The sequence below is a fragment of the Saccoglossus kowalevskii genome, chromosome 11 (assembly GCF_978046115.1).
Source record: "Saccoglossus kowalevskii chromosome 11, keSacKowa6.1, whole genome shotgun sequence".
In the NCBI taxonomy this organism is placed as follows: Eukaryota; Metazoa; Hemichordata; class Enteropneusta; family Harrimaniidae; genus Saccoglossus; species Saccoglossus kowalevskii.
Window position 1 is genome coordinate 4,187,933 of NC_140651.1, and position 17,001 is coordinate 4,204,933.

General features: G+C 37.3%; 2 protein-coding genes across 3 annotated transcripts in view; both read right to left on the bottom strand.

Moving 5' to 3' along the window:
- LOC100378306 (low density lipoprotein receptor adapter protein 1-like) overlaps positions 1–1,779 on the bottom strand; it is a 69,481-nt gene extending 67,702 nt beyond the window's left edge. The window contains exon 1 of one of the 2 annotated variants that reach the window (XM_085505641.1): positions 1,399–1,767. In XM_085505641.1, coding sequence (XP_085361767.1) covers positions 1,399–1,438 — 40 coding nt within the window. In that variant the 5' untranslated portion in view covers positions 1,439–1,767. Of the gene's footprint in view, positions 1–1,398 lie in introns of both variants that reach the window. The other variant, XM_002732137.4, reaches the window with a different exon arrangement.
- Positions 1,780–7,300: 5,521 nt separating this feature from the next.
- LOC100373994 (lanC-like protein 3) lies at positions 7,301–11,927 on the bottom strand. The gene is made up of 5 exons (XM_002742189.3): positions 11,435–11,927; positions 11,185–11,311; positions 9,577–9,700; positions 8,579–8,794; positions 7,301–7,925 (listed from the first exon to the last, which is right to left on the bottom strand). Exons 1-5 carry the CDS (start codon positions 11,836–11,838, stop codon positions 7,561–7,563), a joined length of 1,236 nt encoding a protein of 411 aa, XP_002742235.2. The 5' UTR covers positions 11,839–11,927; the 3' UTR covers positions 7,301–7,560.
- Between the last annotated feature and the right edge of the window lie 5,074 nt (positions 11,928–17,001).

Consider the following 17,001-nt stretch of genomic DNA (forward strand, 5'->3'; position numbering starts at 1 on the left):
AATTGTCACATGCAGACCAATACTAGTAGACGCCTACAAAAAAAATCAGATGAACTTGTGTAGAATTAGGAGGGCGTTACCACAGCCAACATGTGATTGTGATAGAAATGACTTCTTCCCCCTTAAGTAGGTGTTTCAGTTGAATACATATGTACATGTGAATCACAAATAACATGTGTATCCAAGTCATGTTGTAATTAAGTCACAGACAAAATTTACCTTCCTTCCTACAATTTGAATATAAAACATTCAAACTCATTTCATTGTCCAGTGTTCAACTTGTGATAAAGCTAAAAATAAATATCTACTAGTCCACACTGACTATTTATTACTAATTTAGTAATTATTATGTTGCACTGAATGAGTAATTGTAGTCCCCATCAAATACAAAATAAACTAAAATGAATTTTTACGTATTACGATATATATTTAAATATTATATCATTATTTTTTCAAACATGATTTAATGAATGTTTTTACAGTTGCGTAATTTAATAAGAGAATATTCCCTTTTTTAGAAAATGTAAAAGGAAACCAAGTTAAAAGTGCTTGTTTAGTTTTTTCGCAACTAAACAACGATCAGGCCCTCTTCTAGGTTTAATTACGTAATGTCTGTTGGGATCTGTTTGACGATTACCATGTCTGAGCCGCTACGTCTAGTCTACGTACGTGATGGTGTGCGTGTTTAGATCCGCCGTGAAGGTAATATTGAACACACTATCAAGCCACATCCCACCCAAAACAAACTAAAGACAAAAAAACGGATATTTAGTAGCAAGTGGAGAAAATAAATTATTGTAAAAGCTGAAATTATTTCATATTAAGAGGGCCAGACACGTACGTACTATTCGGTTTACCGGGTAATACGACATCAGACAAAGAGGCCTTTGAAAAGGGGATTGATTTGTATTCGTCACACCAACGACGTGAATAAAATGTGTGCTACATTACTGATATAAACAAAGCCAAAAAGAACGATTTAAATTGGTAATTTTGAATGAAACTCGACAGTCAGTTACCAAATAACCGAACAATTTCATGTTGGTTGAAAATAAAGACAGATTTGACAGCAAGTACAGATTTTTGTACACAGGCCTCACGACTCACAACGTGCTGTGTGACCTTCAAAAGAAAAACGCCGGTACGCCTAAAACGACACATGAGTACGCAATATTTACAAAAAAAAAACACGATGTAAAATACTACAAATAGAATAATTATCTGAATATTAAGTACCACACACACAAAGACCGATGCGTGGTTTTAGGCGGAAATGGTAACCCAATGACGACTGTACACTCATACGCACAGATACTAGTAAATGCCGGTATAAACAAAACATTGGAGTGCCATGTTCTGAGTGGATATTTTTTTTGAGAAGAAGAAAATTTTACTCACTTCGGTGCTTTCCGGATTTTCCAAATCGATTTTTCATCATCTTCGGTTTTCCGTATGAAGAAAATTTATATTTACCAACAAATATGTTACCAATAAACGAAATAAGCAAACGTATACGGCTTAAAATCTTCACGGAGGTGACCGATCGGAATGCGTAGTATGTCAAACTGTCGGTTCCTTTGCTGAATCAATGCGAGACCGAATGGCGGCAATTACCATATAAGGTAATATTGTGGGCGTTGGCTATGACGTTTGTGCAGCTCGGCTGGTTATTCGGCGGGAATTGGACACGTTGTTGGCAACGATTCAAGTAATGTGTAGTCAACGTCACGCCATTCGCGTAGCCGACTGCCGCGACAAACTCGGTTATTTAGGTGAATGGCAGTTCGCCAAAAGGTTATCCGGAGGCCGTGTAAGGGATTTGAGTTATTTTGTGTTTTGTTCGAGACAAGACAACACGTGTTGTGTCTGGGGATTCAGATCCGTCTGATATAGTAATTTATTTAACATGAATTATGCTATGCTATTCACAGTAATTAATTGCTTCCGTTTGGTTCACATTAATCATCACAAACACCGGCAACACGTGTCTTATGTGATGCCCCCAATAGTGGGCAATATTATTATGATATTTGGAATGTCACGCTCTTTTTTTTACTTCCGGGCTCAGATGGAATACATTTTTATACATAATTAATGGATGGGTTTTTACATAATTAATGGTATTTTGTTTTTGTTTGCTGGAGAACAGGTTCGCAATTGTATGGAAAATCACCTATTCAACCTACTGATGAGTTTCCTTCTTGTTACTACTCTTCTCACTGACGGGTTCCTTCCCACATAAACCCTTTTTACCATTACTACTACAGGTGATGGGATTCAAACCCACTCACCAATGAGTTTCCCTGTCACATAAACCCTTTTTACCATTACTACTACAGGTGATGGGATTCAAACCCACTCACCAATGAGTTTCCCTGTCACATAAACCCTTTTTACCATTACTACTACAGGTGATGGGATTCAAACCCACTCACCAATGAGTTTCCCTGTCACATAAACCCTTTTTACCATTACTACTACAGGTGATGGGATTCAAACCTACTCACCAATGAGTTTCCCTGTCAAATAAACCCTTTTTACCATTACTACTACAGGTGATGGGATTCAAACCCACTCACCAATGAGTTTCCCTGTCAAATACACCCTTTTTACCATTACTACTACAGGTGATGGGATTCAAACCCACTCACCAATGAGTTTCCCTGTCAAATAAACCCTTCTGACTACTGTTGGTGGTGGGATTTGAACCCACTTACCTCCTATGAAAGGTTCCCTCCTCAAATACACCTATCATCCTGCCGTTGGTGGTGGGATTTGAACCCAGTTACCAGGACTGCAATTGTACCTGTCTGATAAATTCTCCTTACTACTGTTTTAATGGGAATCAAACCATTATTACTACTACCAGTTGTGGGGTTCAAACCCACTCATCCAAACAACAAATTTCCTCTCGGACAAACTCTTTTTAATACTGTAGGTGGTGGGATTCAAAACCACTCACCCCCTAACAAAGGTTTCCCTCTCAGTTGAACCCTTATTACTACTACGAGTACTGGTTATGGGATTTAAACAAACTCCCCCACCCTTACTACTGTTGGTGGTGGCATTTGAACTCTCACCTACTCATAAAGCTTTCCACCTCAGATGAAGCTTAATCTTTCTACTGGTGGTGGTGGAATTTAAACCTACTTACCCCCTAATAATGAGTCCCAGAGATAAACCCTGCTTACTACTGTTGGTGATGGTATTCAAACCCACTCATGTCCTGACAGGTTTCCTTTTCAGATGAACCACTTTTACAATACCACTACCAGTTGTGGGATTCAAACCCACTTACCCCAACAAAAAGTTTCGCTTCTGATATAATCTTCCTTCTACTGTCGGTGTAGTGCCAGAATTCTCACTAAAACCCTTATTCACTGTATAGACATAACCAAACCACAATATTTTCAAGGTAAATGGAACACAAAGTCACATGAGTGATTTGTTTATGGGAAATTAAATGTGAAGTTGCTTTTATTTTGTCACTCAATGATGTAAGATGGCAAAATTTATTGGTTTGAATTGGAAATTCATGGAGTTAAAGGAACACTGAATGCTCCTTGGTGTATCTAATCAAATCATTCAATTTAACTGAGGTTAAATACAGCCTTTCCTAACATGATCATGCACAGGTTTGTAGCAACAGTTTTGTATTATTTAATCCTTGTAATACAGAAGTGAAATTACATTTGTGACATCAAATGAATAAACACTAGTTTGGAATGTATGCATAGAATTTCACTAACATGTGTACTAATTAACTACGTTCAGCATGGTTAATATAATGGTTTGCACAAAAGGATTGATACTTGCATATTATGTGTGTAATTATATGACTGATAATTGTTTGAAAATGTTTTAAACCAATATGTGCTTTTTAACTACCCCCGGTACCTACTTTGCATAATTAAAAGTTTTACCACCTGGGCTTTGTTTTTCTTAGCAAGTTGCACAACTGTATTAAAAATAACTAGTACAATGTATAAGCTATAATGTATTAATGCTGATATGCATATTAGGTCGCAGTTGACCAGAGCTCTGTTCTGTTTGTATGCATATTGATTGAGCCACAGTTGGCCAGAACAATGTTTTGTTTGTAGGCATATTAGGCCACAGTTGGCCAGAGCTCTGTTTTGTTTGTATGTATATTAAGCCACAGTTGACCAGAGCTGTATTTTCTTTGTATAAATATTATGCCACTGATGGCCAGAGCTCTGTTTTGTTTGTATGCATATTATACCAATGCTGGCCAGAGCTCTGTTTTGTTTATATGCATATTAAGCCACAGTTGGCCAGAGCTCTGTTTTGTTTGTATGCATATTAAGCCACTGTTGGCCAGAGCTCTGTTTTGTTTGTATGCATATTAAGCCACAGTTGGCCAGAGCTCTGTTTTGTTTGTATGCATATTAAGCCACAGTTGGCCAGAGCTCTGTTTTGTTTGTATGCATATTAAGCCACAGTTGGCCAGAGCTGTATTTTCTTTGTATGCATATTATGCCACTGCTGGCCAGAGCTCTGTTTTGTTTGTATGCATATTATGCCACTGCTGGCCAGAGCTCTGATTTGTTTGTATGCATATTATACCAATGCTGGCCAGAGCTCTGTTTTGTTTGTATGCATATTAAGCCACAGTTGGCCAGAGCTCTGTTTTGTTTGTATGCATATTATGCCACTGCTGGCCAGAGCTCTGTTTTGTTTGTATGCATATTAAGCCACAGTTGGCCAGAGCTCTGTTTTGTTTGTATGCATATTATGCCACTGCTGGCCAGAGCTCTGATTTGTTTGTATGCATATTATACCAATGCTGGCCAGAGCTCTGTTTTGTTTGTATGCATATTAAGCCACAGTTGGCCAGAGCTCTGTTTTGTTTGTATGCATATTATGCCACTGCTGGCCAGAGCTCTGTTTTGTTTGTATGCATATTATACCAATGCTGGCCAGAGCTCTGATTTGTTTGTATGCATATTATACCAATGCTGGCCAGAGCTCTGTTTTGTTTGTATGCATATTAAGCCACAGTTGGCCAGAGCTCTGTTTTGTTTGTATGCATATTATGCCACTGCTGGCCAGAGCTCTGTTTTGTTTGTATGCATATTAAGCCACAGTTGGCCAGAGCTCTGTTTTGTTTGTATGCATATTATGCCACTGCTGGCCAGAGCTCTGTTTTGTTTGTATGCATATTATGCCACTGCTGGCCAGAGCTCTGTTTTGTTTGTATGCATATTATACCAATGCTGGCCAGAGCTCTGTTTTGTTTCTATGCATATTATGCCACTGCTGGCCAGAGCTCCGTTTTGTTTGTATGCATATTAAGCCACTGTTGGCCAGAGCTCTGTTTTGTATGTATGCATATTATGCCACTGTTGGCCAGAGCTCTGATTTGTATGTATGCATATTATGCCACTGTTGGCCAGAGCTCTATTTTGTTTGTATGCATATTTTACCAATGCTGGCCAGAGCTCTGATTTTTATGTATGCATATTATGCCACTGTTGGCCAGAGCTCTGATTTGTATGTATGCATATTATGCCACTGTTGGCCAGAGCTCTATTTTGTTTGTATGCATATTATGCCACTGTTGGCCAGAGCTCTGATTTGTTTGTATGCATATTTTACCAATGCTGGCCAGAGCTCTGATTTGTATGTATGCATATTATGCCACTGTTGGCCAGAGCTCTGATTTGTATGTATGCATATTATGCCACTGTTGGCCAGAGCTCTATTTTGTTTGTATGCATATTATGCCACTGTTGGCCAGAGCTCTGATTTGTATGTATGCATATTATGCCACTGTTGGCCAGAGCTCTGATTTGTATGTATGCATATTATGCCACTGTTGGCCAGAGCTCTATTTTGTTTGTATGCATATTTTACCAGTGCTGGCCAGAGCTCTGATTTGTATGTATGCATATTATGCCACTGTTGGCCAGAGCTCTATTTTGTTTGTATGCATATTATGCCACTGTTGGCCAGAGCTCTGATTTGTATGTATGCATATTATGCCACTGTTGGCCAGAGCTCTGATTTGTATGTATGCATATTATGCCACTGTTGGCCAGAGCTCTGATTTGTATGTATGCATATTATGCCACTGTTGGCCAGAGCTCTGATTTGTATGTATGCATATTATGCCACTGTTGGCCAGAGCTCTGATTTGTATGTATGCATATTATGCCACTGTTGGCCAGAGCTCTGATTTGTATGTATGCATATTATGCCACTGTTAGCCAGAGCTCTGTTTTGTTTGTATGCATATTATGCCACTGTTGGCTAGAGCTCTATTTTGTTTGTATGCATATTTTACCACTGTTGGCCAGAGCTCTGTTTTGTTTGTATGCATATTATGCCACTGTTGGCCAGAGCTCTGTTTTGTTTGTATGCATATTATGCCACTGTTGGCCAGAGCTCTATTTTCTTTGTATGCATATTTTACCAATGCTGGCCAGAGCTCTATTTTGTTTGTATGCATATTTTACCAATGCTGGCCAGAGCTCTGATTTGTGTGTATGCATATTATGCCACTGTTGGCCAGAGTTCTGATTTGTATGTATGCATATTATGCCACTGTTGGCCAGAGCTCTATTTTGTTTGTATGCATATTTTGCCAATGCTGGCCAGAGCTCTGATTTGTATGTATGCATATTATGCCACTGTTGACCAGAGCTCTATTTTGTTTGTATGCATATTATGCCACTGTTGGCCAGAGCTCCGATTTGTATGTATGCATATTATGCCACTGTTGGCCAGAGCTCTGATTTGTATGTATGCATATTATGCCACTGTTGGCCAGAGCTCTATTTTGTTTGTATGCATATTATGCCACTGTTGGCCAGAGCTCTGATTTGTATGTATGCATATTATGCCACTGTTGGCCAGAGCTCTGATTTGTATGTATGCATATTATGCCACTGTTGGCCAGAGCTCTATTTTGTTTGTATGCATATTTTACCAATGCTGGCCAGAGCTCTGATTTGTATGTATGCATATTATGCCACTGTTGGCCAGAGCTCTATTTTGTTTGTATGCATATTATGCCACTGTTGGCCAGAGCTCTGATTTGTATGTATGCATATTATGCTACTGTTGGCCAGAGCTCTGATTTGTTTGTATGCATATTATGCCACTGTTGGCCAGAGCTCTGTTTTGTTTATATGAATATTATGCCACTGTTGGCCAGAGCTCTATTTTGTTTGTATGCATATTATGCCACAGTTGGCCAGAGCTCTGGATTGTTTGTATGCATATTATGCCACAGTTGGCCAGAGCTCTGATTTGTTTGTATGCATATTATGCCACAGTTGGCCAGAGCTCTATTTTGTTTGTATGCATATTTTATCAATGCTGGCCAGAGCTCTGATTTATTTGTATCCTAACAATTTGCTCAAATGTATTATAACATAATGCATCATTAGTTTTGATTCAATGTTAGTAACCACTGAGCAAGGTCAAGGCATTTGTTGCTTGTTAAAAAAACATCAAAGAATGTTGAATTATCATTTCACACAGAAACACTTGCTAGCATCTCTATAGCTTGGGTGTTGTCAAAAAACACATACTTTAAAATACTGGATAGAGAGGAAACTCAGCTTTATCAGGCTGGAGTAAGTCATTGAGAAAACACACAGTTCCAGCCAAGCCTTCATATAAACTAAACGGACAATCTGGTGTTCTAGCTTCTTTTTGAAATTTTGCACTAAATATGAAATCAGCAAACTGGACAGCTCTATGTAGGTGTTTTGGATCACCAGTGAGACGATACAACAGAAGGAAAACATAACCACTTCCGGCAACACCATGACATATTCCTGGACCTTTTCGGAGTAATCCTCTTTGCCATGTTAGTTCTCCACATCTAAGACAGGCTTCCATATACTTACTGTCATTCCATGTTAGATATGCTTTAGCGAGTAAGTATACCACTCCTGGTGACAGAGAAAGAAACAATTCAGAAACATTTGACCATCACCATTAGGTTATTATTTGAAATAATAATTTGATTATCAGTTATCCTTTCAAAACAAACACATCATTTTGTAGAATGTATGCAAATTAGATGGGCTGTATGCAAATTAGTGTAATACATACATAAGACTTTCCGGTAACGCAATGCGGAAGTGAATTATCGATGTCGAAGTACGATCTGTTGGAATTGATTTCAGCGAATAAACGACATAGTTTTTCCAAAAAACTAGTAACTAGCCATTTTTGAGAGGTAAACTGAATATGGCATGAAATATTTACCGCATTTTACTTGTATTAACAGGTCATTGTCGAAGCGTAGGTTACGCACGGTTACCGTGTTCTACGCATTCACAACATGTTCACAGCGATCGATATCCACGCTGTATCATATAAAAACGATTACCAAGATTCGTTACGCAAGACCAATTTTTAGATTAGTTGCATTTTGAAGGGGTGGGCGCTTTGCCGAATGTGACCCCAAATATAAAAATTGCGCAAAAGTGGGGGGTGGGCGCTTGCCCGGGCATGGGTGCTAACGAGGTCGAGTACGGTATTAACCAATCAGGATGGCATCAACTAGAATTCAAGACAATTTATAGTGGTTTGCTCTTACCTGGTGCCCCATGACACCAATGTACCAGTTCATTATCAACTGGTCTTTTCGAGTAACATTCACTGACAGAAGGAGCATAGTTCCCATCTGATGTCTCTATTTTCAAGAAGAAATCAACTGATTCCCTTATATCTTTTTCAATAGATGGATCAGATTTGAAGAAACTCGGGAAATGCATCAAGATCTGTAGTATTGCCGAAAGACCATGGGCAGCACCTGTAATGGGATTATCCATAATTCTTCAAAATAATAAAACAAGCAGTCTGTTGGCTGAGATAGCTCCGCTGTTATCAATGCATAATTAAAGAACTGAAGATATAATTAGAAAATGAACAATATGTATAGTATCAACGCAATCAGACTTGCAGTTTTTAACAAGAAGTCGAAAATATCACTTTTTACCAAAAATTACGAAAATATTCACCAAAATTAGAGAATTATAGATATCATCACAAAATGAACAAATCTGGAGAGGTCCACATGTAGTACGTATAAATGTAATATCAAAGCAATCAGACTGGGAGCCAGGTAAAACTTGCAATGGAAAACAACTACTGCAGTCCAGACTGGGAGCCAGGTAAAACTTACAATGGAAAGCAGCTACTGCAGTCCAGACTGGAAGCCAGCTAAAACTTGCAATGGAAAGCAGCTACTGCAGTCCAGATTGGAAGCCAGCTAAAACTTACAATGGAAAACAACTACTGCAGTCCAGACTGGAAGCCAGCTAAAACTTACAATGGAAAACAACTACTGGAGTCAAGACTGGGAGCCAGCTAAAACTTACAATGGAAAACAACTACTGAAGTCAAGACTGGAAGCCAGCTAAAACTTACAATGGAAAACTAAATGTTGAGTAAATGTGGTGGATACTCATATATCTTATACTGGCCACCAGAGGGCGCTGATTTAAATGCATTTTGCTTGGACCTTTTTCAAAGTTAAAATAACCTTCCAATTAATTTTAACTTTTATTGCTTGACAGTTGGAAATATTCTTACCCAAATATTCTGTATCATAATATGCATACATCAATGGTATAGGGGAACGATGACGTTTTGAATAGTCTCGACCAGAAGCTACCATACTGTTACACAGTGCATGTGCTGTCTCATTAGGTATAACCTACAGAATCAGGATAATTTAGAGTATACTGTCAATAACTGATACCAAACACAATGTTCCAGTCATACAAGTACTTTTAGAGAAAGATCCAATGTTTGTGTCTTTAACAAGATGTATGTTCTGGTAGTGTGTCAGGCTGAATTCACACACACAATTATCAAATACATAAATATTATATTCTCAGCATTCCCTTCATCTTGATAAATATTTATAGATTTTAATTGCTTTTAAACTGAAATGAGAAGTTTCAACTGGCCAATTGAATAACATATGACTAATTTTAAATGACGTCTTTATGCACTGTATTTGCTGATTAGATTCCACTGTCATTGAAATTTATAAATATTCATAAGATGAAACAAATGCCTTTGTTGTGCTTGGAATATCAAAATTGAAAAGCTCATTCAAAGTATGTTTATGATGCATACATTTATAAACAAAAGTCCAATGAACTACATAATGTACTATTTCGCAGCATAATGTTTCTGCATGTTAAATAATCTGAAGATCTATGTTTTTGAGTGAAACTTAGAACACTATGAAATGTAATTAATTTTCTGATATTACTCTGAAAGTTTTCTATAGAAAGAACCAGAACCAGCACTGTTTAATTAAAATCAATTACAATGCAATTCAACATAGAATTGTGTTTTAATTAAGTTTAATTAAATGACAGTTGAATATTCTGTGATTGAACATAGAAATGTTTGGGAAGCTTAGGTTTAGTAAAGGGGTAATTATGGTACAATTATATTAATATAAATTGAACCATACCTTCCCACTTAACTAAACCTAAGCTACACAAACTTCACCTAAAATCGATTAAATATTAATATAAATTATGAAATTAGTGAGGGTCATCACAATGTAGTTCCTGTTGTCACAAGTCAGTTTGAAGTTAAATTGAAGTTGTCACAATGTTGGTACCACACACACACACTCGCACATAACCCACAGGTCTCACATGAAAAATGTAGCCATTAATTAATTTCAGTTAATTACATCACACACAATTAGAAATAAAGTTCAATTAAACTCAAATAAATTGCAATAATTCAATGGTTTTGGCATTAAATTTATGATAAATGTAGGTATACTGTATGTCAGTCTGTTAGCCAGCCACCAGTCCACCCACCAAATGGACTGGCAACTTTGATTTTGAACTGGCAACTATGTCAACCCAAAAACTTAATGTAATGCCATGACATGTATTTCATTAAATATTAATTTTCCCTGTGACACAACTCCAGGTTCTTGTTTATACAACCAACATAAATGCGTTTATTGTAAATAATTAAAATAATTAGTGAGTACATAGTGGGATGTACAATGACTGCCAGTACACATTAAGGGATACAACTTGTTTGGGTCATGCATTGGAATTCTCTCACTTACAAAGCTTTCTACCTATGTTACTGCAAAAAATGTGCACATATATTGTTGTTGAAAAGTAGTGTACATGTGGTATGTAGGTTGTAACATACCTGTGTGCCCAATGCTTTATTCAGATATAACACACCACAAAGGTACCCAGCACGTCCTACAAACAATTCATCCGATCCACATTTAAGAAATCTTACTGGTTCACAAACAGCAGCTAGATCAATGTACCTAAAACATAACATTAAATAAATACCAAATATGTCGTTACCATGGTTACTCTTTTGCAGAATAAATAAATAAATAAATAAATCTGAGTCTATTATATCATGAAAGATATTTTGTACAATTTACATTTTAACATAGTCGGCCACTTTTGCATCATCTCCCAATGTTTTGTACAGTAAGGCTCCAGTCATGTATACGCCGCCATTGCCAAGAAGTAAACCCGCTTGTTGAGTTCTATGAATTCGGGATTTCTTTAAATATAAATCATGAGCCGAAAGATATTCCTGAGCACGTGCTAGGTGTTCGGACTTTTTGTCTTGGAAGTTGCCAGATGAAGCTAGTCGGTAAAATGCACAAGCTAAGCCAGCGGGTCCTACGTAAAGTCCGCCGTCGGCATTGTCAAAATTGGCTTCTTGATGACGGGCAATTTGCTGACAGACGGCGTTTACTCGTTCGTAGATAACTTCTTTTGGAACGTGTACTACCGATCCAGGAACAAAATCCTTCAGAGTGTTCACAAAGTAACGCATATTTTTTTGCAGAATAAGGAGAAATCCAGCACGTCAACATTCACAGCCGGTCACCATTTTAGGGTCAGTTGGGGTCAGTTACATTTGATGCACAGTGCCCGCGAGGGCGCTCACACCTCACTTCCTCCTAAGTTGTCTGAGCTTCCTCTAGAGTCCCTTTATAAATGGACTCTAACTTTCTCACATATTTTAAGCTGTTCAAAAGTGATTTTTTGTTTGACATCAGTGCGCGTCTCGGATTTATAGAATTTTGTGAAATTAAACAAGTATGCAACAGAGGTCATCCAGGATAAATGACCAATTTGCAGCAATTTAACGCCAATTGTAATTCCTGTTTTACGATGTTTGCGACATGTCTTGCCTGCCATGTCCACGCGTTTACATGAAAGAAGGAAAAACATACATCCGTACATTCAGTCTGTGAAGGATCATGTCAGAAACTAAAGATATGATGACAAGAAAACTGGATACAATTCTTTTTGATAACAATGACTGAAACTGGCACTAAAGTTGTTCTTTTATTTCTGAATTCTTTACTGTATTTGATGTATTCTCATTTAATAGTCTACCCTGCCTATGTTTTTGAAGTGAATATGTATATACATTCAGTTTTGTGGGATGTAAATTTAAAAATGAGTGTGTTAGAAAGCTAACATTAAGAAAAGAAAACCAATGGTTTCTGTCCAACTAAATCTCTCACCAATTCACTCGTATATGTCTGCATGTACGTTTAATTAGTAAAATCTAAAACAGTTTTCTTTATTAAAAGACAAGGCTTAAAGTTAAAAGAAAACATGTAAAATACTGCCCGATTACGTTAGAACTACCACTATGTTAAATAAAATGAAATAAAAATTGTAATAACAAATTATTTTGCCATTGGCGTCTTATTAGTTCATGAGCCAAGTGGCTAAAAATGGCGGATCATTACCACTCGGGGTGGCAAAGGCTATCATATATCAAATTGAAGCTTATTTTGTGTAGATTCCGAAAAAATATGATAGCAATTTTTTTTGGTAGCTTAAAGCGGTCACGTGATCTTGACGTTAAACCACCATGCATATTCATACAATTCTTTGAATTGCGTTTTTTGGCTATTATTTTCCCAAAATGTAATCAGCTAACATAGCTACTGTTGTGACATGTTGGTACTTTGATGTATATTTTTGCAAGTAAATTTAACTTTCGAATTTTTCGAAAAAATCACGTGACAATGACGTCATCATGACAAATCTAAAAATTATGACGCTAGAAAATATATTAACATTTTATGCTAAAATCGAATTGATTTTTTTAATTTCAGCACTGAAACATTTTACAATGCATTTTACTACTGCATAAATATTTGAATGAACGTAAAAGTAATTTTTTCAGAATTTTTCTCTCAAATTAAAGTTTTTGAGATCAGGAGTCCCGTTTGGTGCACGCAAATAAGGTTTAAATTGAGTTGCTTGCCTTTGAATACATGTTTCGATTTGTATGTAAATAAGCATTTATTTAACGTTAGTTCCCTGAATATAAGATATTTTTCAATGGTTCAATCAGATTTGCTGATTTTGGACTTTTGTAATTTTGTGGTAGCTTTGACGTTTCTGCTAATCTGCCATCTTATTTTTAGCTTCAAGTACGTATGTAGTTAAGACTTGCGATGATATCACGTACAGCTATTGTGCTTCAATTTTGCCGCAACAAAAGAAAGTCATGATGAAGTTATCCAAAGTCGACACTTTCAGCATTTGTTTCATCTGTACACAGAGTACACACATCATCTCCGTAACAACAATGACTCCCTTTGAGCACTATGGATTTCATACATAGACATGATTGAACTAATGCTTGACATGATTTGTGCCTCAAGAGAAGAAGACTGGATGCTTCACCTGGTGTTTTGCATATGATGCAGTTAACTACGCTAGATACATGTCAGTTTATTACAGTGACATGACAAGTCTGTCCAACGAACACACTTAAATATATGAGTTTATGAAATCTGGTGAATTCTCAGTACAGAGAACAACCCATTCGGAAGAATCCCTGTTGATCAGACTGTTAAAGAAACTCTTAATAAAGTCACCCAAACACCTGGGAGAACAAAAGGATTCAGCTTGAAACCTGGAGCTGTACAGATATACTATATGACAGCCGAGTTCAGGGCTTTGGTTCTTGGTAATTTGCGTGAAATGATAATGTAAGGTATAAGGTAATAAAGGTCATGCTGATCTCCAGTCAACTCGTATTGCTAGAGATGAGAAAGATGCTGCCACAATGGTAGAACTCATCAAGAACTGGACAAATCCATTTGCTGGGCATATGCAGCTGTCAAGTATCTCTACTGGGGCTATGGCCTCAGCAGACATTGCACATAACCTTAAATGTGCATATCTTGTTGGTGATGCAGCCTATCATGAGTTCAAGAGGAACCATCTGGAATCAGAGCCAGCAAAAGTCAAGTTGCATGACACATTAAAGAAACAAAAGCTGAAAACCTTCAGCCATTTGTCAAAGACAAAGACAGTAATCAAGACAAAGGCACAGAGACTGTTCTCCGTTCAGATCGAAATATGTTCGCAAGAATTATTATAATAGCTGAAAGTCAGGATTTACAGATGCAAGATGTTTTAAAGCATCCGCTAGATCCTCTTCCTATATCACTGGCTTGCCACAGTGGTTTTCCCTGCAAAACCAACAAAGCACAACTTGGAAAAGTTGGTTCAGCCGACAGTTGAAGTCCTGAGACCTACTGATGGCATGACACTGGTCCAGAAGCTGAAGGTTGACTATCTTTCATTTGATGAGATCGCAGACATGATCTTGAGTTTTGCATGAAAGAGAAAGTAGTTCTAGAATAGATGTTGTGTTTGATGTGCACAGAGAATAGTCCATTCAGTCAATTGAGAGTTAGAGGTGAGAGAGATGCCATCACCTTCAAGAACCTTGCAGCTGGCCAGAATGTGAAGCAGTTCTGAAGCTTTTTGCGCAATGGCGAAAACAAGAACAGTCTTGTAAGATTTGTTGTTAAGCACTGGAGGAAAGCATGCAATCGTGAAAAACTGCGGGATAAGGAGCTGTGTGCAACATGTGGGAAAAGTTGTTAGAGAGAGAGTCATAGAAATTGAAGAACTAAACTCAGAACATGAAGAGGCTGACACTCGACTCTTTCATGCTGAGCATGCTGCAAAAGAGCAATGGTTCAGTGCTATCATCATTTCCACAGAAGACACTGATGTCAGAGTCATTTGTCTTGCATTTTCGTTTTTCATCAACATACTTACTTATAAGCGTAGTGTTTCAACTCCATGCACGGTATATAGACATACAAAGAGTATCAGAGCATGTTCCAGAAGCTTGGGAAAGAGTGGAAGTTGTCTGAGGAGCTTTTACGTCACTTAGAAGCCTTCGTTTGCGCTTTGTATGGTTCAAAGAAAGGTGTTTCTGATGTCATCAGTGTTGATATGGTGTTTTCTGTGCCAAGAAAGGAGAAGCATCAGCTGCCGAAGTGCCAACTCCAGTTGGTAAAGGCAGGGCTCTGGAGCATGATGGAGCTGGTGAAAGAATTGTAATAGACTGGACTGGATGACTGGACTTCCAGCACCGAGAGCTGTAAAAGAGCCGATGTCATGCATGTGCAAAAAGTCCTGTGATAGTGATTCTTGTGACTATATCAAAAATGGATTGAAGTGCTCTGACCTCTGCCGCCTAACAACTTTCTCTAATCAACCTGATGAGGAAGAGGATTTGCAGGTAGATCTGGACGATGATGATGAGATTTATATTGACTGAGACAACCATAACTTGTTGTGTATGAAGTTGCTGTGCGTGAGTGAGTAAAGGGAATTGAGCCATGACCTTCAAATTTAACAAAGCTGCAGTAGAAGAAACACATCAATTCATTTACTGAAACGTCGATTTTTTTTAAGTAGAAAAGTTTTCTTTTGTTTTTCTTTTACTGGCTCATAACAAAAATATGTGTACAAGTCGATTATGTACAATGAAAAGTTGTGCATTCCTAATTAAGGTCACAACTTTCATGAAACCGAAGTATGCCATTAGATCTTCCGTTTTGTACAATACATTTAATGCAATGCCGTTGGACAGCAAATTTCTGTTGTTTTCTCATTGCAATAGTTTATTAGTTATGTATTAAACAATCTTAATCAGCAGTTGTTTATTAGAGAAATCATAAGCAAATTCGAGAAAAGTCTGTTTTGAATATATAATTTTTAACTGTGGGCAGAAATGACGTCACTATTACGTACTATCTTCAAATCATGTGTGATGTGTTCGACTTAACATGCAAAGACATCTCTCCTATCATAGATTGAGTCCATGAAAGTATTATTTCTTGCAGTATTAACTCACATTATACTTTCAACCAGCGACCAATCTCATTATGCATACTACGCGAACGTTGAGGTCACGTGACAACTTTAAGCTACCATGACAACATTGCTATCATATATTTTTGAAATCTACACAAAATAAGCTTTAATTTGATATATGATAGCCTTTGCCACCCCGAATGGTAATGAAAAGTCACTTGGCTCATGGACTATATGCAGTTTAATAGGGATATTTGTGAAATAGCTCTCACTGTTATTTGCAAGGGCCAATAGAGACCCATGGAATATTAGCTATCTGTCGACCGTCGTCGTTCACAACAATAATAGGATTTCATATACTGAATTCGCAAGTTCAGGTGCATCATATCTGAATTACACTATTCATACAGGAGGATTATTAAAAATATATCAAGATTGACATATAAATATGCTATTTAAACAGTACATTTTTTGTTTTCACCAGAAGTTATTAAATGTCTAGACATACAACGAACTCGGTACAAAAATAACCGTCTAGTTCAAACGATCCGAGACCCCAACATGAATCACATACCGCACCTCGGAAAGAACTGATAACATTTTAAAATAAATGACAGGGAAATTTATCCTAGTTTTTCTCCCTCTTCTAACTCAATTTTTAAATGTTGGTCACTAAGCTTTAGACACCATTTGGCGAAGGCTGAGCTTTCATTCGGATAATTTTCAAATGGAAACTTTGTTTTAAAGATATTGTATGTTATTAGCTTATTCTACTCACAACAAACACTACTTGATTATTCATTTTGATAATCATGGGTTAACATGGATTTCAAAACATTGGTCA

Bases quoted from the DNA above. Each gene is read 5' to 3' on its own strand.
- LOC100373994 (XM_002742189.3), bottom strand. From the start codon at position 11,838: ATGCGTTACTTTGTGAACACTCTGAAGGATTTTGTTCCTGGATCGGTA. The intron at 9,701-11,184 runs GTATGTTACAAC...CTGATTCTGTAG, and splicing joins ATAAAGCATTGGGCACACAG to GTTATACCTAATGAGACAGC. The intron at 8,795-9,576 runs GTAAGAATATTT...ATCCCATTACAG, and splicing joins TTATGATACAGAATATTTGG to GTGCTGCCCATGGTCTTTCG.